The sequence below is a fragment of the Sebastes fasciatus genome, chromosome 11 (genome assembly GCF_043250625.1).
Source record: "Sebastes fasciatus isolate fSebFas1 chromosome 11, fSebFas1.pri, whole genome shotgun sequence".
NCBI lineage: Eukaryota > Metazoa > Chordata > Actinopteri > Perciformes > Sebastidae > Sebastes > Sebastes fasciatus.
Window position 1 is genome coordinate 27,358,916 of NC_133805.1, and position 21,904 is coordinate 27,380,819.

Genomic DNA, 21,904 nt, shown 5'->3' on the forward strand with positions numbered 1-21,904 from the left:
CTTCAACACTTTCTCTGGTGATATACAACTCTGTGACACTGCATCAGCTCAGGTCAGAGTTTAAGCACAAGACGGCCTGTGTGATGGATGGGACACACGTGTGCACACAGTCTGTCATAAACATGTGGCCCAACAAGTAGAGATCTCACGGTTTGGGTCTCACATGAGTTCTCAGACTGAGTGACTTGTCAGGGATAGAGGGGGTTGATTTTTTATACAGTATGTACTCAACTGTCCAACCCTTTCTCCTACAAATTAATACTAGGGCTGTCAGTCGATTAACATATTTAATCGTGATTAATCGCATGCTTGTCCATAGTTAATCGCGATTAATCGCAAATTAATCACACATTTTTATCCGCTCAAAATGTACCTTAAAGGGAAATTTGTCAATTTGTAATACCCTTATCAACATGGGAGTGGACAAATATGTATATATTTATTATTGGAAACCAATTAACAACACAAAACAATGACAAATATTGTCCAGAAACCCTCACAGGTACTGCATTTAGCGTGAAAAATATAGCCTCAAATCATAACATGGCAAACTGCAGCCCAACAGGCAAGAACAGCTGTCAGTGTGTCAGTGTGCTGACTTGACTATGACTTGCCCTAAACTGCATGTGATTATCATAAAGTGGGCATGTCTGTAAAGGGGAGACTCGTGGGTATCCATAGAACCAATTTTCATTCACATATCTTGAGGTCAGAGGTCAAGGGACCCCTTTAAAAATGGCCATACCAGTTTATCCTCGCCAAAATTTAGCATAACTATGGAGCCTTATTTAACCTCCTTCAAGACAAGCTAGTATGACATGGTTGATACCAATGGATTCCTTAGGTTTTTCTAGTTTCATATGAGACCATCACTCTACCTTTAAAGCTGAGCCCGCTCCAACCTTCTAAGATCGATTGTGTTAATGCATTAAAGAAATTAGTGGTGTTAAAACGTAACACATTATTATCTTGTTAACTTTGACAGCCCTAATTAATACATGTAAATGAAATGCCACGTGGATAACGTTATTTATTGACATAATGGGGAGAGATTTTTCATGAATGTATCTGAAAAAGTTGCAAAATGTTCATACAACATATCTGTAAAACGTTGACCGACAGCGATTTTATTTTTTTTTCTCCAAAATATCCACTAATGGCAACTAAAGCATGGTTGCATTTGCAATGTTTAAAGGAATACTTCACCCATTTGTATATCAAGTACTCACCCCGCGTTACCTTGAATTCTTGAAGAAAACTTTTTGTTTTACTTGCATGCCTCCACGGTGAACAAAGAATTAACAAACTGATTAAAGTCTTATTGAGTAGAAGTAAATGGGGGGCTGTGTTTAACAACTATTTAAAACACTTCGGACTCATCCGGATTCTTACAGACGAGTAGCTGAGGTTTTTAGTGAAGATGCGTGTGTTTGGGAAGTGAGTATACGACTGGATAAATGAGACTTGGATTATTCTGCATGAGTTGTGTGAGAGGTTGTAAACGGATGTTTTGTTATAGTTTTGCTGTTGTTAAACGTGGACCCCAATTACTTCAATTCATCAAGACTTTTTCTCCTTTTTTTAATTCTGCATGTAAGAAAAACAAAGTTTTCTGCAAGAATTCAAGGTAACACGGGGTGAGTAACTGATATACAAATGGTAATTTTGTGGGTGAAGTATTCCTTTAAACTTCATTTATACTTCTGTGGGACTATGGTAGCTACAGATTTACCACGTGAGAACCGAAAAAGAACTGTGATTGGTCAGTTTGAGCTGCCTGTTTTCTCTGATGCCAGTAGAGGTTGTTAAGAGTTAAGGCAACATGAAGCAAGTTGAAAAAAAAAGGTGAGTCATCTTCTTCTTTTTAGTAACAAACATCTAGCAAAGACATTTCCAAGGCAAACCTTCTGCTCACTAGTATTGTCGCTTTCTATCACAGTGAATGAATCAATGCAAATATGGCAACCGCACACAATAACCTCCTATTGAGACATGAAACAAGGCGGACCAGCACTACCACTGAAAGAATGTTCACACAGTTACTATTAAAGGACGATATGCTCCAATTAATGTACAGTGCAATCATCTAGTGTTGTTTGGGTATAAATAAAACTATAACTCTATACCTATGCCCTCGGGATATACGACGGGACTGCCTTCATTTCCTTGCATCAATTATAAATCCAGCTTTAAGCTTACAGCACTTGATTAAAGTTAGGGAAAGAGGGCGATCTGGTTTAAATATTGTTTAATATAACCGTGCATTCCAATACCCATACTACCATACTGTTTAGTATGAAAGAAAAAGATTTAGTATGACCCAATACATAGTATGTCAAATGCAGTATGCCAAAAATACCAGTATGTCCTACTGCATCTGGTCGTATTTTGCAGTGCGCAAGCCAGCATGCTTTTCTGGTTATTCTGACCCACAATCCTCTGTGCAGCAGAAAATATAATATAATCTATAAAATAAACAAGAGAGAGAGCGCAGACAGATGACCGCTGCCGACAGCTATTGACAGCCGATGACAGCTCACTGACAGCGAATTAACAGAAGCCACAATGACAGACATTCAAGTGTGTGTAGGCTACTAACGTTACATATTTTTGTGACTCGTGTGCATAACTCTAATTTATACCTTAATATAGGCTGCGTTCCAAATCGCATACTTTTTATTTTTATTTCAAATTTCACGCTACGGAATGTGACGGATATATGAGCAAGAGGGTGAAAGGTCATAAGTTCATAAAAATTACTAAAATGTGTCTAAAACTGATGAGCATTTTCCTTTTTAAGACTAAGACTAAATCTAAAATAGCTGCCAAAATGAACACTGGTGTCTTCTTTGGATTTCTTTCAAAAGGTTTGCACAGAGCAAAAACTGAAATCAATCAACTCCATTCTGCACCTTCTTCGTGGATTCTTGACCTGTGTGAGCCGCTTTGATTTCAACATTCACAACAAACATCACCACATTTAGATTCTGGACCATAAAGGCTGCAGTGTACTGTACTCACAGCTGAAGTTGGAGTAGCTATCGTCCACGGCCAGGCTGTTGATGGTAATCTGAAAGATGATGTGGAGCAGCAGGAAGGACATACTGGTGAAGCAGAGGGACTGCAGCAGACGCCCTGTGTGGCCTGGAGGAGGAGAACAGCTACAGTGAGTTCACCACCACCGACACCAACACCACTCACTTTAAGGATTTCCACATGTTATTTCTGCCGTTCATGCACTGAAACCCAGAAAAGGTCTCTTTGCTGGTTATTTTTTTCAAGGCACAGAGAACTTTGTCTGACACTAAGGTGAAATTTTAATACTTTTTGAGTTGTGCAACATTAAAAAGTGCCGGGTTTTTCTGAATTCCCAGTGGTGTTAGAGCAGAGCAAGGAGAACAATGATCCATATTCATGTGATCAGCTTGGGAAGTCTGGATCTGTTTTCAATGAATTAGTAAAAAAGAAAAAAGAAAAGGTGAAGGTGACTGGGAGAGCACCCAAGGGGGATTTTCTGTGGATCATAATACATATCCTGGTTAAGAGCTGGCAACACGACTTTACAACAAAGCTTATTTCTGTTGAAAAGTCAAATAAACATTCTGGTGGACCACAAGACTTCTAACTCTCTCTAATTCGTCGTAGAAGGAGCAAAACCAGCTTCTATACCTGATTTGATTCTTTGGTTTCTTGGCTTTGGTGGCGGTTCATGGTTGCAAGAAATGACTTGGCTGTCCAAGACGATAAGAACAACATATAAGTAGGTGTTGGCTGACAAAGTGTCTTTCTTTAACCCTCTGAGAGCGGCCGACTTTACTGTCTTTCAGGGGCTGTAGCAGGCTCAGTGTTGGAGCTTAGCTCGTCGAGAAGGAGGTTAAATAATGCTCCAAAGTTAAAGCAAAATTTTGGCGAGGAAAAACTTGCATGGCCATTTTCAAAGGGGTCTCTTGACCTCTGACCTCAAGATGTGTGAATGAAAATTAGTTCTATGGGTACCCAAGAGTTTACAGACATGCCCACTTTACAATAATCACATGCAGTTTGGGGCAAAAGAAATTCAATTTTTTTGCATGCAGTACAAATGCTTTACTTTCGCCTATACTAAAATGGTGTATTTGAATGTTTCTGCATACTGAGGTTCCTAAACAGTCTTTGAATTACGTAACTTGAGTATCACTGTAAAGCTGAGACTCTTGTGGATCCAATGAGCCCAACTGTAGCCATGTGTGATGATGTTAGTCCCCATAGGAGCCATTTCATTGTAGTGAGACCATTTTTTTAAAACTTGACAGCACTGTATAAAATGACCTGTGGTGACCTCTAGGATGATCACAGCCTCATGAAACTTTACAACCACAAACTAGAGACCTTGGGGCATTCAGAAGATGGATGGCTTTCCTAGGTAGATTGACAATAAGGGGGTTTCTGAGCAGTTCTCAGAACAGAAGTGCTCGCCATCCAGTTGCCTAAAAATGCAATTTTCACAGAAATCTCAAAATGTCAGATGTTTTTGATACCAAATAAAAAATGTTGTGGTGCTCCTCAAGGTCTTTGTGTCTTAATGTTGTATTTTGGAGGGACTTTTGATAATGTTTATCAATTCTTGAGTGGTAAAAAATTGTTAAATTTAGCACCAAATCTGTGTAACAAATGGTATCAACACAAAAATTGCTGCAACAACTTATGAGACATAATAGAGCATGGGGATGGACATCATGTACTTCTATCATAATGTTCCAAGACCTTATACACTTTCACAATTTATATTAATTTATTAATTCATATTTATTTCTCATTACCTGCCCCACCCCCTAAAAAAGACAAAAACTGGTCAAAGTGGGTCAATGCAGGTAAAGAATACAGCTGTAAGTGGACATTACTGATCCTGGGAGGGAAGGATGAGAGCAGTCTGAGGAGCTGCCACAGCTGTTCAACACATGGCCATTTTATAGTGCACCTACAGGTATTTGGGATAATTTCAGGAGTTGTTATGGTGATAGTTCTCTACAGTAGGATTTCTCGGACCCCCTTGTGTTTGCGAGAATGAAAAATGTTCATCCTCAGGGAAGAACTAGCTTGATGGGACTCTTCTTCGTGACTGTAATGCCCCTTACTGCATCTATTATCAGCCCCTTAAACTGTCCCACACATACGCACGGTTGGCTCCAGTGGTAATTCACGGGGCAACATCTCCATCTCATTAAATTTACTGCATCCTTGCGGGGAACACATAACAGTTTTACTGTAGTGTATTGCACAATATCCTGGCTAAGGTGAAGCACTACTGCTGAGCCTCCAGCCATCGAGGGCTAACCTTATCAAATGTGTGCAACAACAGACCATGGCAGGCAAATTAAATATGGAAGTGAAAACAGTTTGTGCTAATTTCCCATTGTTAACTCCCTGGGTTTTCACAAAGAGGGAAAAGAATGCTTGTAAATACGGAGGTATGAGGACTGTTGGCGAACCTCTGCGTCCAAATGGGTCCGAAGGCTCTGGACAACGCAACCGTTTTGGCTCCGTCACCTTTTTTTTTCCTATTTGTAACACAGCATTTTTGTTGTGTGACGGGCGGCCATCTGTCTTGGTTGCCTGACGCTCATCTTGAATTAGTATTTCGTTTCGTTTCATTATTCATTCTCAAAGCGCCGTCCCAGGAGTGTTTTTTTTAAAGGTTTCTAAAACAGAGCGCATTGTTCAGTTTTAACAGTCGCTGCTTTTTCCCTAATCAATCAGAGAACCGTATCCATTTGACAACATTAAGACCTGATTTAACCACATGCTGTTGCCAAATAATAGTGTCAGAGAGGACCAATGAAATGTTTCCATGCAATCATTTGGTCTTTTTGACAAGTCCCTGCCAGCAGTGGTGGAATGTAACCAAGTACATTTACTCAAATACTGTACTTGAGTACAATTTTGGGTTATTTGCATTTTACTTGACTATTTCCATTTTATACTAATTTATACTTCTACTCCACTACAATTATTTGACAACATTAGTAACTAGTTACTTTTGTAGATTAATACAAAATATAAATCAATAAATAAATGATGATGTATTATTATAGATTAAGCTGCCGGGTAGTAAAATAATTGAAATTAGCTCCACCTTTACCAGCTGCAACATTAGTGATGTTTACACATGAATGCCTCACTAATTATGACCCAGTGATATTATATATATTATATAACATGTATTTTTTAATGGGCCATTCTGCACAATGGATACTTTTACTTTTGGTACTTTAAGTATATTTAAAGTATCTTTATACTGTGGTATTGCTACCTTTACTTAAGTAAAGATCAGAGTACTTCTTCCACCTCTTACTGCCAGACAAAACAAAGTAGAAAACTATGTCAAGTCTTAAAAAAGTATGATAAAGATGGATTAAAAAAACAAAAAAAAGCCGAACTCGGAGATGCGTTAAAGCCAGACACCCTCTTTTAGAAGTCTACTAGCTAAAACATAAACCTGATAAATCATCCATAACATCAAATATTTATACAAATTCATGCAACAGTACTAAAAGACTCCCCAAAGGGAAATTGTCATGTCCGTGCCCATCCAACGAGGCATATAGCACCTACTGTAAAGCCTCTTAAAATGCCTGCTGCCCATATGAGAGCAACTGTTTAGATTTTGTTCACCTCCACTGAGAATTGAATGCCTTCAAGAGGATGTGGAGCCAAATACTGCAATTACGACATTAGAGAGTAAATCACAAACAACAACAACAAGTTGCATAAGATACTGTTGGTCTCCTGTTAGGATTGGAGGATTGTATACTGACATATCCTTGGGCACGCCGCGCTGCTGTGGCTTTTTCAAGCAAATTACACCTAATGAATTATTCATGTCCAACATTTGGTTTAAATTAACTTTCCAGATTTAACTGCCGCATGTCCTTTAAGATTCAACAGACAAAATGAAACAGACCATCAAAACAAAGCACTGAATTTAGCTCAATCCGTCTCCTAACTCCCTCTGAAACAATTCAGAAATGTAGAGTGTGTCTCTTTTCGGCACGATGAGATGTGTTTTTTTGTAAGTTTGGACTGTCAGTGTGTATTCTGGATGGTTTTCATGCATTAATTAAGTGAACGATTTAAATGCCAGGAGGAGGGGGATAACTAACGCTGTAACTCTACAGATTCTGATAATCTGCTCAAGATAATCACCACATAGTAATTACTTTAAAACTACTTTTAAACCTAAATGTATACAATCTGAATTGATAATTTAACAGAACAAATAGCCTGAATGTTGGCAATGCTATCACAATCATTCTCAACCATAACCAGCTGTTATTTCAAATTCTATAAACTGGCCGGGCGCCCAAACTAAATCCCCTTTTCCTTCAATAATCTGACAAATATTTACCTAAATGATTATAGCTTCCAATAATTTCATAATCAACCAAAAGTAATCCTGTTATGAGACCCTGCTCACTGAAACTTCCTCATCCTGCGGCTCTCTCAGCCTCCCTGATGACAGACAGGTGAGGCAGACAGATGTTCTGGCAGGTGTTGCACTAGGAGAATAACTAATACGATCTGCGCCTGAGGCAACTTACATGTGTAATATTCACTTCTTTTGTGTTTCTGCTTCTGTACATGATCACTGATACGGTAAACATAACAGTTTCAGATACCAGATGGTTACCAGATACATAAACATACGCTTTTAAAAAGAACACGAGTGGATGAGCTGAAGATTTAGAGCATTTAAGAGGTTGTTCCGTTGTGAGTTTGGTCAGCGTTGCACTAAACCGCAACTATACTGGAAATATAAAACACGTTTACTGGCAAATAAGACACATATAGCCAAGTGAATTTGTTTTTATTATACAGCAGCCTTTTAATAATTAGCATACAGGGGTTGCTTTCTTTCTGCTGATTTCATTTTGAAACTTGTGCCACCTGTTCTGCCAGGAAACATCTGTTTGGGGGAAACCCCAACTTGCTAAATGCATTCATGTATGCATTCTCAACGCGAAAATGCAAACTTTAATTGAATTACTGTGGACCAAAAGGAATAATGACAACCCCAAGAGGTCGGCCGTGAGCAGCCTCTTTTCAGCTGTTCGCTTGAGATAAATGAGTCTCTTATGTTCCTTATTCAAAATGCAACATCTTTGTTATTACATTATATTATATTATAACACAAACTGGTTATGTGGAAATAAGAGATGTAAACCAGTAAACACTGAAACAACAAATTTGGACCAGATATGTAAATAACATCAACAGTAATAGTGCTAAAACAGAACGTTTGTAACTTTAATGTTGACAACACCAAAATCCACAAAGTTACTGGAAGGTGTTAACGCCTGGATAATCGGAGGGTCTGTAACCATAGGAATGAAAACAGAGCAGAGTATAACATTTTGTTCAAATGTCAGAGTACAACAGGGTTTCATCTGCATAGAGAATTACAAGGCGGACGCCTCCATCAAATTTCATTGCATCTCCAGCTCTCGACAAAACTCTGACGGGTGTCTTCATGGATAACACTATTTTTTAACAAGCGTTAAGCATTGCTGTAAGCGACATTACGCTGATGTGGTGGCGCTGTATCCAAATCAGCATAGTGAACTGGGAGTGGCGTTGCCAAAGCTGTCAAAGGAGAAGAAAAGAGCTGTCTGGTTTTGGCTGGACCGCTGTAAAATGGGAGCCAACCCTATAAACGCTAATATATACTGAGCTAGTGATTAAATTACACCATCGGTTATCACGCTTTCAAAATGAGAAAGGCGTCACAGTGTTTCCGCTGGTGTCTTTGCCACCAAATAAAAAAAAATCATTTAAGAAAACCAAACACTCCATGCTTAATCATGGAAAGCCGACCTGCTGTTCAATGTATTTTTTATAGTTTTATATCACCAGCTGGCATTTATGGACATGTGTGCCTGAACGCCGTCTTACAACGCCAAGGAAATTAAGTTGTTTATTTATTTAATCAACTTTTTTCCCACTTTATTGAATACAAAAGTTCAAACAGACATCTGTAAAACATGATAAAAGCAAATAATTTAAATCAGGAAGTAAAATAATCAAACAAGTTTTTTTAAAAATGATAAAAGTGTCTTGTAAAAGTAAGTGAGAGGAGATTAAATACAAGAGGAGATTTACCTCTGTGTACATATTATTTTTGCCGGTAGAATGAAATTGTTTTAACAAGATATTTAGTATATCAGTATCTGCGGTCATATTCTCAGTCTAAAACAGCTTAACCATGTCATATGATATGCTAACAAATATTACTGAGACCACTACAGAAAATTGCAGATGAAAAGTTAATATCCAGGGAGTCACATTTTTAATAAAATACACTTGATACATGAACTCCTAAAATACGTTTGGAAAAAGTGTTTGCTTGAGCCAGTTGAAGGCATGGTACACATGCACGTGTGTGCACATGATAAAGGCGGCACCACCTCTATCTCATTTGATGCCAGGAAATACCCTGTACAAGCTTAGTGAATAATATAGAAAATAATTTGCATAAGTATTCTTGAAACCATTTATCTATGTCTGTCCGCGACCCAGCCCCAGATAAGTAGTGGAAAATGGATGAATGGACACAGTCAGATAAACCAAAAGGTGCCTTCTTGAAGATTTGTTCCAGTACTTTCTTCCCTTTTATTCTATCATTCCTGTTGGGGGCCATTATGTTGTGCCATATTTAATATGTTGTTTGTACTCTATACCATGTTAACATGGTTCAAAGATAATAAAATCTACCCACGCAGTAAAACCTCATGCCTTCCAATGGGAGAATGAATGGGGTTCATACTGTAAATGACTTTGAAATCTAAATACACACTGAAATAACTTTTATGTGAAATATAAAGTCTTATAACAACATTAAAGATTATTTTTAAGGCTAGAAACATCTTAAAAATGAAAATAAAAATGTTTAAGCAGCCTTAGTTCCACTTGAAGTTTGATTTGTCATGTCTTGTTGGTGTTGAAGTGACTATAGCCCCCTTTACATCTGGCATTAAAATATGTCTCGTGTCCAGATTGTATCTAGATTCAACCTGAAAACATTTACACCTGGTATTAATATGTCTCCAGTGTCCACATTGAGATCCGATCGCTCTATCTGAAAAAGCTGAGAGGAAACACTGGTGGCTGCACTACGCACGGGCTTGCAGCCGGGTACTGACGGAGAGGCGGTGTATGGTCAGCCTCAAAACGCCATCGTTTAGGGAGCAGGGCCCGCAATGTGGTCAAGCACTATACGATTGCAATCCGAAAATTAATTTTAATGCCAGGTGTAAAGGTCCAAAATATATTGAAGCAAGACTACGTTATCTCAATTATGGTTGACACATGTTTGAAGACAGCAGCTATGAGATACATGAACACTGAGCTTTACTAGAAGACTTCTCTCTTTAACTATTGATGAGAGTGTAAGTGGTCCACTTTCTCTGCTCCCTCCTCTCCCTCTCTTCCTCCTTTACATCCTGATTGTTATTTCAGCTGGAGACGAGCAGAGACGGCTCTCGGACTGGATGTTGTTCCCTCCTTCGATATGGGTTTATGTATTATTAAACGCTGCATGTGGTCTCCTACAGAAACCCACATTACGTGTAGTGTTTTGCGGTGAGGGGAGTGCATAAAGGCGCGGCTGAAGTTGGCGACCGCAACGGTCACCTCAGTCTCATAAACCTCAGCCTCAGAGGTCCACTGTGATTTACATTTCTTTTCTTGAACTCTTTTCTAAAACCAAAATACCAAAGAGCTTAAATACCGACCTTCACATCGGCCGAATTAACGAATGACACTTGTCAAATGCACGCAGATCATGGTATTACGAAATTAAATCCATCTTAAGGAATCAGTGGAGCCTTAGGAGCAACTTTTATATCCTCTTTCGATAATTAAAGTGGTTAGCCATTATCAAAAACAGCCCTCAACTCAATTTTCTTTTTCTTTTCTCTAAAGGATATTTTACAGGATTTCTTTTCACAACAGCACAGCTTGTGTCAGTTTTTGTATAATCTATATGGGCATTATCTGTACAAATAAGCCAGACCTAAGCCAAAAATGTTAATTTTCATCAAGTGGATCATCTGGCCTTGATGGATCACGTCTTTCTATCTCAGATCTAGCTGGTCGTGGATCATTTTTATTATTACAGATGGACTCATGCCCGCACTAACCGATATTACCTTTCATGGGCTGAGCTGTGTGCCAAATCCATCCTCATCTCAAGGAAATTCAAGTCCCCTGGAGAAGGGCTGGTTTACATTACAGAGAACACTATTGCAATTCAAACTGGAGGCTTTTGGGAAACAGTCAAGTTTCTCCAGGCGATAGACAAAGCCAAAGCCACTGAACGTGTGAATTAGCAAAGAGAGTTACACTATAGATCTTCTTACCTTGCATTGTTGTGCTTGAGGGCTCTGCGAAGAGTGGGATAAGCAGGAGATAGATGAGGTAGACGAAGGACAGGGCATTGTACCTGAACAGGCAAGCTGCAGAAACAGAGACACAAATGCAGATTGAACAGCAAATCCATCTTTTGATCATAATAAACAACAATCCATTGAAATACCACTAATTCAATAGTGTCTTTATTGCTTTGTGTGCATTAACGTTTTACAGTAAATAAAGTGCAGAAGCTGGCAGTGGTTAACAAGCTGCCTGATCAGGAGTCGTCACTGAGATTAACTAAACGCAGATTTGAGAGAAACATGTGGTGAAACTCATTAAAATGTTCCTGATGTAGAAAAGCTGCTTTTAGTCATGAAAAACCAGTACATTCCTATAACCATACTTTACACTCACAGGCCTCATTATCTGTTCGTGTGGCCTGCATCAAGAAAAGAGCCTGAGCTTAATTTAGTCATTCAGGGAATTGACGTTTGTTGTGAAGTACAGTAATCACCCAATAGTCCTTGGGTGTAAAGAGAGACAATTAACTGACTGAGCAGCCTGCGGTCAGCTCCGCTCTTCCTGCTGTGTAGTGCCTCACAAAGGACAGCTTTATATCATATGGGAAGATTTCATTTTACAAGAATCTCATAGCCTTCCATGGACTGTGAGCATTATTGAAACTGGATCCTTTTTTATGATACAACTCCACCAAAAAAAATCTCTAAAAGTTTTGGAGCAGAGTGGCGTCACGCACCAGATGTCCTTAAAATGCATGATGGAACTCTGAGTTTTGAAAACAGGAAATGTCACGACCAGTGTCTGAAAATAATTCAATGTTTGGTTTACGCAAATTTGTTTTAACCGCACTAATTTCTTTAATGCATTAATGCAACTTGTAATTTTTAGGTTGTAATGGGCTCAGTTTTGAAGCTAGTGTGAAGATGCTGGCATCATGTGAAGCTAGAAAACCTAAGGAATCCATTGGTACCAACCATGTCATACTGGCTTGTTGTGAAGGAGGCTCAATAACGCTTCAAACTTGTACTCAATTTTCAAAGGGGTCCCTTGACCTCTGACCTCCAGATATGTGAATGTAAATGGGTTCTATGGGTACCCACGAGTCTCCCCTTTACAGACATGCCCACTTTATGATAATCACATACAGTTTGGGGCAAGTCATAGTCAAGTCAGCACACTGACACACTGACAGCTGTTGTTGCCTGTTGGGCTGCAGTTTTTCATGTTAAGATTTGAGCATATATAATAATAATCATTAAATCTGCGATTAATTTGCAATTAATCACAATTAAATATTTTAATTGATCGACAGCTCTAATTCATTTTAACTTTTTGTTATATTTTCCCTGTAATTTTTGTATTTCCTACATTCCCTTAATGGGTTAAATTTCATTTAATTTAATTTGTGTCATTTCTGTTTAATGCAGAATTTTGTGTAAGTAAAATATAGACACTGAAACAAACACTACGCTATTTTCTCAGTTCTTTAGTGATTATTTGTTTCTTTCATCAATTGTTTTTCTTTTAGAGCTGCAACAATTAGTCAATTAATCAAATAATTAATGAGCAACTATTTTGATAAAGGATTAATTGTTTAAGCAAAACATTCTCTGGCTCCAGCCTCTCAAATGTGAGGATTTGCCACTTATATTTTATTGTAAACTGAATATCTATGGGGTTTAGACTTTTAGATATGACATTTTCACTGTTTCCTGACATTTTATAGACCAAACGATTAACCAAGAAATAATCAACAGATTAATCTATAATGATTTATAGATTAGTAGCAGCCCAAGCTTGAATTTAATGCACATTTTCAGTATTTAGGATGTGTTACTACACATGATGAAAGTACACTGAATTATGTAACTCCACACACTCACCCTTTCCCGAACACTCCCCCTACACACAACACACACACACACACACACACATATACACACCCCGTGGAGACACATGAAGGAAGTCTTTGAGCTCATGATGAAAGTTAAAACGCTTAAGTGCAAACATGACTTCCAAAAACCATTAATTGATGTATTGATCCGTAACGCACCTCATTTCCCAGAGTCAGACTGACCATCTGTCCTCATCGGTGGCTTTTACCAGTTAAACGGCTCACACAACCTGCTGACTGAACATCAATTAACGCGTCCATAATGAACCGCACTGTAGCAAACACTTACCCATTTCACCACTGAATCCTATGCATGAAGCACAGTTTGAGTTTAACAACCTGAGCTGGAAAATCAGTTCAAATACTATTTCAAATGACATTTACAACTCACTAAAAGAAGTATGCACAAAATATGTAATCGGCCCCCTTCCCGCCTTTCTTTGAACATTTTTAGGTCAGGAGGTAGCGAGGGAACGGAGGGAAGTACACTGTAACCTTGTACAAAATGTGGACACACAGTCTGACCTCCCAAATTTCTCTTCGCGGTTAAATCCACAAGCACAAAGTTTACAACCAGGTCGTCTGCATGAGTTACCGTCTTAGTCACAGAGATCGGCCCGTCTGGGCGGCTACTGGTCTTGAACTACTGAAAAATTACTCTTAACTGTTGAAAGTGGTGCTTTTATTTATCTTTGTGCACTCAATGGACCTATTCATTGACATTTGACTTGGCTCTGACTTCTCCCTTGCTGCAGCTCTACAGTAACCTGGTTTTCTGTGCTCAGATACAGACCAATGAAAACTAACAAAAGTTAATACATGTTATGGGGGGCTGTCATCTCTGAGAAAACCACCAACATCTGTAGATTATGTGATTAAGTTTCAAGTGTGCATGCACAACTGCTTGATATGCCAGATAGTCCAACCACCAATATAACGACATAAAAAATAACTTTTTTCTCCCTTAAGCTGGGCACACATGCACTGTACGATTTTAGAGACGTTGTTGTGTAATTCCTACTCCTACTGTATTAGTAGATCGTTTGCGATGTAAAGCCAAAGCTTATGATTTATGTGCTCACACTGTACGGTCCGATCTTCAGCCACGACCTGAGTGCTCACGCTGTAAGTGTAAAATAGAAGAAAAAAAACACGGCCCGTCGGCCCCTGGGGGCCGTTCTGGCTGTTGACAGTTATCAATAAAGGTTGGTTTGAAGGCTCTGAGGCAGGTAAAGTTAGTTTGCTAGCAGAGGTCTGTACGGGTCACAATGCTAACAAGGCAGAAACGTGCTGCTTTGATCATCTGTGCCATCCTGTCTGCTGAAACGTCTAAAAAAAGAGGCGCCGGCATATATGGACTCACAGGTGGCGAGGAGGACGTGTACAGTATGGCTTGTCCATTTTGCAGAGAGAAGCTAGCTACGTTTTACTATATCTATTGTAAATTTTTTTATTGATAGCTACGCTCTGCTTACTGTAAAAAGAAAAAAGCCACTGACGTCGTGGCTCTGCTAGAAACTGTGCGGGAGCCTGTTGTCGGCTGACCAAAATTTCTGACTTGTCAGAAATTCATCCGACTGTCCGGTGGCCGGTCGGTAGGAGTTAATCGGACCTCAGTCCCCCCTGTACACTTCACGGCAAACGACGCCCGATGAAGCTGAAATTCGGTCCGACTCTAAAATGAGTCGTGTGGCTCACAATTCAGGCCAGAAACGGGCTAAAATCGTACATTGTATGCTCAGCTTTATCCGCTGCAAGGGTCCAAGTACAGAGGGTGTTGTATACTGTGAACAGATTGTAAAGCCCCTGAGGTAAGTTTGTGATATTGGGTAGTATACATAATATTGTCTTGTCACTTTATCATTATTGTTCATCATTTTTTTGTTTCCTTTTCAAACTTTTTCAACAAGTACGTGAGTTCCAGCCAAAGCCTCAGGGGTGAATGACTCACAATCCTTCATTTTTGGTCTCCCACTCAGCAACATTACTATCCACACCCACTTTGTTTTATCTTAATGTAGCATTGAATGAGCTCTAAACCTTCCCATGTTAGCAGCCCAGAGCCTCATTATTCATCTGCTCAGAGTTACAAATCTCAAGAAGTCCTTTTTTATCTATGTGTATCTTTTGTATCTCTATCTATAATCTATCTGTATGACTCTGCTCCCACTGCCTGCAGACACTTGACCGCAGTCTTCCTGACCATTTGCCTTCGCTCTATGACTCACCATCTGAGGATTTTTACGGAGGGAATGAAAATAAACTGCCGTTGTTTTCAGACATCAGATTACTGCGAACCTCCCAGTAAAAGCTATTATTACAGCCACACAAAGCGTACTACACACAAAAGAAGCAGGCCAGTATTAAAAGTGAAATCAAGGCCAACTGATTTCAGAGTTTGAGCCCGAAAACATAAATGTCATGATAGAAGATAAGGTGGTTCGGTGCCTGGCTGGACCAAATACTAGGCGATAACAGAGGAATTTAAACCCCTTAAAAGAACAGAATTAAGAGCATATCAAGGCTATTACCACCACTGTGAGGAGCTTTACTCAAGTTCAAGTTGATGTCTTCATATGCCTTATTTCAGTCGATTAACTATCCAAAGCCCAAAAATGCTCAGGTTACTATCATAGAAGAGTAAAAAATGATTATTTTTATTTGATAGGCTGGATTGTACCTTAAAAGGGAGATTTGTCAAGTATCTAATACTCTTATCAACATGGGAGTGGACAAATGCTTGCTTTATGCAAATATATGTTTATTATTGGAAATCAATTAACAACACAAAACAATGACAGATATTGTCCAGAAACCCTCACAGGTACTGCATTTAGCATAAAACATATGCTCAAATCACCTATACTCCTAGGAGTACCCATAGAACCCATTTTCATTCACATATCTTGAGGTCAGAGGTCAAGGGACCCCTTTGAAAATGAACATGATTGTTTTTCCTCGCCGAAATTTAGTGTGAATTTTGGAGCGTTATTTAACCTCCTTCCCGACAAACTACTATGACATGGTTGGTACCGATGGGTTCCTTAGGTTTTTTAGTTTCATATGATGCCAGTCTCTTCTAGCTTTAAAACTGAGCCTGCTACAACCTCCAAAAGATCGATTGCGTTAATGCGTTAAAGAAATTATAGCCGTTAAAACGATTTTGTGTTAACGCGTTATCACGTTAACTTTGACAGCCCTAATTTTACGTAACTAGACTAACTACACCAAAACTAAATTCCTACAACATTTTCAGAGGTAACTGTTCTGTTTCTGCTTGATTTACAAACTCTAATGTGGTTTTGATTGAAAGTTTTTTTTCCATGTAGTTAGACATTAAAATAGTTTGTTATCACGAGAGACAAGTATGATTTCAGTGGATTAAAATCACTATTTTTACACAACCACCTCTCCTCTGGAGCATCATGATGGCACCATCTGTATCAAGATTTGTAACGTAACAACACGCCATGTACAGAACAACGTTTGTACACATTTATTTTGTCTTATTAAGTCCAAATAAGAAAGCATTATGATTCCAGAGATGCTTCCAGCATCTTTACATCACCTCCCACCTCTGTTTGCTTCGGTGTTCAGTGCTTTACTCTGCTGCAACCTGCCCGACTCAACACATCTGACCTGCAGCTCCGTCTGTACATTCACAATGCCAAGTTTGATATCAGATCAGACACTTGGGAAAGTGCATGCTCATAATCATGTTCACACTCCAAACTCTGCCAGTAAACACATAAACAGCGGCCTGTTTGATCAGCTAAACTGTGGCTGTGTGCAAACGTGTGTGTGTCTGTGTGTGTGTGTGTGTGTGTGTGTGTGTGTGTGTGTGTGTGTGTGTGTGTTGGGTAGGTGGTAGAGGAGACTGTGTACACATGGGCCCAGCAGCTCTGTGCTTTTCAATAGAGGTGCTGTCAGATGGCCAACAGGAAACACAGACTATGTAACGTCAGCGGACAAGTCTTTCACTGGGACATGAGAAAAGAGACGATGTGCATATACATACTGTATACTGCACAGAACATATACAGTAAGGGTAATGTGTATGGAGTCAGATAACATCTGCTGTGCTGCAGTGTGTTTCCTCTCTGTTTATTCAGAAATGACAGGCCAAATAATATATTATTTTTGCCCCAAAAACGCATCAAAGCTGAAAATCTGAAAATATGGACCACAACAAAAAAACAGAAAAGAAATGAAACCTAAAATGATCTTCCAGCCACAAGTGTTACAAACAATAAAGAAAAACACAATAGCTGATGGGTTGACGGTTATTGATTCACATCAGATCCATTCAGCTTTAACTGAAATGAGATCTTTGACTGTCAAACAGAAACAATACAGGAAAGTAAGTCGCTGATCAGCTGATGCTGACGGCAGAAATAACTTCTAACGCCGTCCGTTCCTGTGTACCTTCCCTTCTTTCCATTCTACATTTCCTTCATCCTGTCAGTTGCTGTACAGAGCTAGAGTGAATGACAAGTGCTCATTTGCACTTTGAAAAAACATAAAATATTAAAGGTATGTTTACGATAAAAGGGAAAGGCAATTCTTCCCTCCCTCACAACCGCATTATTAATTCATACTGTTAAAACGACTTTCCACGAATTAATGGAGACAATGCATGGGCCTCACAATTGCTTTTGGAAATAAAGGGGCCGTCGGGCTGTCAAGTGATGCATTATGGTGGTACTGAGTGGGTCTTATCTATAGAAAGCATGCTGTTAGCTTTAAAAGTACCTCAGCCCCATAAGTCTTACACAGACACCACAGTGGAACCTCAGTGGCTGTTGGACGCTAATTATTTTTCACTTGTGGCCTACCACAGACTTACAGCTTAAAGCACAAAGTGAACTGCATTTAATAGAGTCTGCGATGTGTGATCACGCCACCACAAACTCTAAATCAGCGCTTCAGTGTCGTCTTCTTCTTCAGTGAAACTAGTAATATCTGAGACTTTTCCAGTCTGTTCAAAGCTCCTCAAAGTCACTCCTAAATCCAAATAAGCTGACTGTGAGTCATCTCCTAAATCTGCACAGTAAACGGAGAGAATCAAACAAAACATTCACAAACACAGCAACAATAACTTCATCTGTGTAGAGCCCAAATCTTAACAAAGTTACAAATGCTGTAAACAAACCAAAAACCCAAAAGCACCGCTGAATAAAACTCAGAGGGATGTGAAACAACACAAGACTTTTAGCTGTAACACTGTCAATGCGATTTAAATGTTAATTAACAGTATTAACACTACAGCCATATAGTGTATGTCCGGTCAGCAGCTAAACAATCAATAACAAGACTGATTATCATTAATAGGCAATAAGCTAAACTCAGAAACCACACTAGAAACCATAGAAATTAATTTATAACGCTATAAAAAATATACATAACACACTTTAACTGCAATTTTATTTGCTGTTTGATCCACATGGCAACCTAACAGTAAGGAATTGAATAAACTAAAACAGAAAACTGGTTTGTGATTTGATTATTTTAGCATTTCAAACTTTGAAAATAGAAAAAGACTCATTTAATATGTCTGTTTTTTAATATACATCTAAACTAAACATACAAACTGAGACATAAACACTGTGCAGCCTGAGGTTTGTTTCTGTAGTGACTGGATGTTCAGTTGTCGGCTGTGTTTCCTTTAACTAAATCCAATAAAAGGTGACAGCTCGGTGGAGAACAGTGCTGGTACACCACTGCTCTGGTTTATATTTTATATATCATAGCTGGTGTATTAGTTTTATATATGCAGCTGGGCTCAGTTTTAAAGCACACAGCAGTGATGATGAATGAATGAATGAATGAATGAATGTGACCTCCAGCATCAAGAGGTCAATCATCATTCAAAAAAATCTATTACATTTTCACACAATCATTCATTTGATTTCTGCTCTTAAGATACTCAAATACATGAGTTTGTACCTCATATTTTGAATTAATGTCACAGATTTTCATATAAGTGTGGAATTAAACATAAGCTACAGCCTTCCTTAAACGTCACGTATAAGTATTATGAATGAATAAATGAATGAATGTGACCTCCAGCATCAAGAGGTCAATCACAAATCATCATTCAAAAAAATCTATTACATTTTCAAACAATCATTACTTTGATTTCTGCTCTTAAGATACTCAAATACATGGGTTTGTTACGTCAGATTTTGAATTAATGTCACAGATTTTCATATAAGAGTGGAAATAAACATACAGCCTTCCTTAAACGTTACATTTAAGTAACTGATTTATAGGATCATATCAGATTATTAATTGATCAATCACCCAACCCCACCTGACCGCACACACATAGCAACACTATAGGCCAATTAAGAGGAGTAAAAAAAGTGTGGATTAATGACGAAACAGTCCTGGTACACCACTGCTCTGGTTTGTATTTTATATATGATAGCTGGTGTATTAAACTCTATTGCTTTTGTTTGGGCTCAGTTTTAGAGCACACAGCAGTGATGATGAATGAATGAATGAATGAATGTGACCTCCAGCATCAAGAGGTCAATCACAAATCATCATTCAAAAAATCTAGTACATTTTCACACAATCATTAATTTGATTTCTGCTCTTCAACATACATCCAGCTATAAGAATGATCATATAAACGTTAAAAAAAATGTTCATAGTGTGTGAGAAAAGAATCGTTTATATTTTATACCTGTAGTGTAACACTTCTGTTTATATTTATTTATTACATCTACTTTACCTGCTTTATTTGCTTTATAACTGTGTGTGTTTTACCTGTTATATGTTTTACCTGCCTCCTTTAGTCTTGTCAAGTATTTGTTTTAAAGCACTGACCAGAAGTGGCAACTGTGAATCTCGTTGTATTTAATACAATGACAATAAAGCTTTCTATTCTATTCTATTCTATTCTTAAGATACTCAAATACAGGTTTGTACATCAGATTTTGAATTAATGACACAGCTTTTCATATAAGTGTGGAAATAAACATAAGCCTTCCTTAAACGTCACATTTAAGTATAAGTAACTGATTTATAGGATGATATCAGATTATTAATTGATCAATCACCCAACCCCACACACAGAACACTATAGGCCAATTAAGATGAGTAAAACAAAGTGTGGATTAATGAGGAAACTCACCAGCTGCAAGACACAGTGGCAGCAGCAACCTGAAGACCAGCCCGCACACCACCTCAGAGGCCATGGCTCCGGGTTGGATCCAGAGGAGAGTAGCCGGTGGATTATTGTCTCTCTAAGGTTTCTGTTGCATCCCAACAAACTCCTGCCTGCTCTCACTCAAATCCCGGCTGACATCAGACTGATGCGCTCCTCCAGACGGCCACATCAGCTCTCCCTGAGGATACCTGGACTCCGGTGGTTACTCCACAATCACCGAGGCTCACCGTGTCACCGGCAAGTAGTGTCACCATGACTGTTTAGTTGCTCAGATGCGTTAAAGTCATGTTGACGCTGCAGGACTCAGGTGCGCAAAACAGCTGCGCGTAAAAATGCCGGAGAGAAAAGGAGCCAACAAGTCCTCAAGTCCAATTAACCTCCTTTTTTCTTTTTTTTGCACACTACAAAACCACATTAATGAGAAACGTTGACAATATAAGAAAGTGTAATAACACTTGTTTACTGTGAAGGACTGACAGGAATACTCAGAATAACCGGATCGTTTACCTCTTCCCTTTTCTGTCCCCTTGGTGGTGAAATTTGACTTTCTGACTTCTGGTGTGTTGGAGTGAATTCGCAACTAGGAGGCTACAGGATGAGGCTGTGATTGGCAGCAGACTGAGCCAATGAGGAGTCTTCGTGTGGTGACCGGTCCAGCCCACTGGGATAATTGGGAGGTGGGATGCGGAGATGGATGCAAATACCACAAGTATTAAAAGATAAAGTGTCTCAGAAATCCAGTTTTTGTTTAATATTCAATAAAATGTTCTCTGTGGAACAAACTGCTTCTCCACATCAGATCTGCTCCCTCTACAGAGTCTTTCAAAGCACAGCTCAAGACCCACCTCTTTTCTTTGGCTTTTGAATGTACTTGAATTGTGATTACTAATTGGCCTTTTTTTAATGCTCATTATAACAGTCTTTTACTCATGGATTTTATCTTGGTCTCTGTCTGTGGATGTGTGAGATTTTGTTGTCTGCTCTGTTGACCTGTTTTTATTCTGCCTATGTCTGTAAAGCACTTTGGTCAGCTCATGTTGTTTTAAATGTTAAATGTGCTATAGAAATAAATTTGACTTGACTTGACTTGACTTCTCATTATTTAATCTGCATCTTTAAAGAAACAGGATCGCATGTTTTTTATAAATGCCATGAGACTTTCCCTGATCATTTCATCACTCCAGGTCTTCTCTCCAGCTGTCCATTAGTGAGAAACAGCGACGCCTACTGGTTTGAAACCAGTCTGCACAAAGCAGCACAGCCACTTCAATCTAATCCTTGTTACCACAAAACAGGCCTGTCATATTTCTCCTTGCAGGCAGGAAAAAATATTTCTTTTTTTTAACCAAATATGTTTTCAGTTCTTGAAATAATTAAGAGAATTGTAGCAAAAACATCTTTGATTGCATTTAATCCAGTTGTAT

The 21,904-nt window shown here is 38.8% G+C and overlaps 1 protein-coding gene across 5 annotated transcripts in view; it reads right to left on the bottom strand.

Annotated features, from left to right (window-relative positions):
- Window positions 1–21,046, bottom strand: part of piezo2b (piezo-type mechanosensitive ion channel component 2b) — a 118,529-nt gene extending 97,483 nt beyond the window's left edge. For all 5 annotated transcript variants that reach the window (XM_074651937.1, XM_074651936.1, XM_074651935.1 and 2 more), the window contains exons 1-3: window positions 20,445–21,046; window positions 11,394–11,489; window positions 3,022–3,144 (exon numbers count right to left, since the gene is read on the bottom strand). In XM_074651937.1, the coding sequence (XP_074508038.1) occupies window positions 3,022–3,144; window positions 11,394–11,489; window positions 20,445–20,508 (283 nt within the window). In that variant the 5' untranslated portion in view covers window positions 20,509–21,046. The remainder of the gene's footprint in view (window positions 1–3,021; window positions 3,145–11,393; window positions 11,490–20,444) is intronic.
- Window positions 21,047–21,904: the final 858 nt, after the last annotated feature.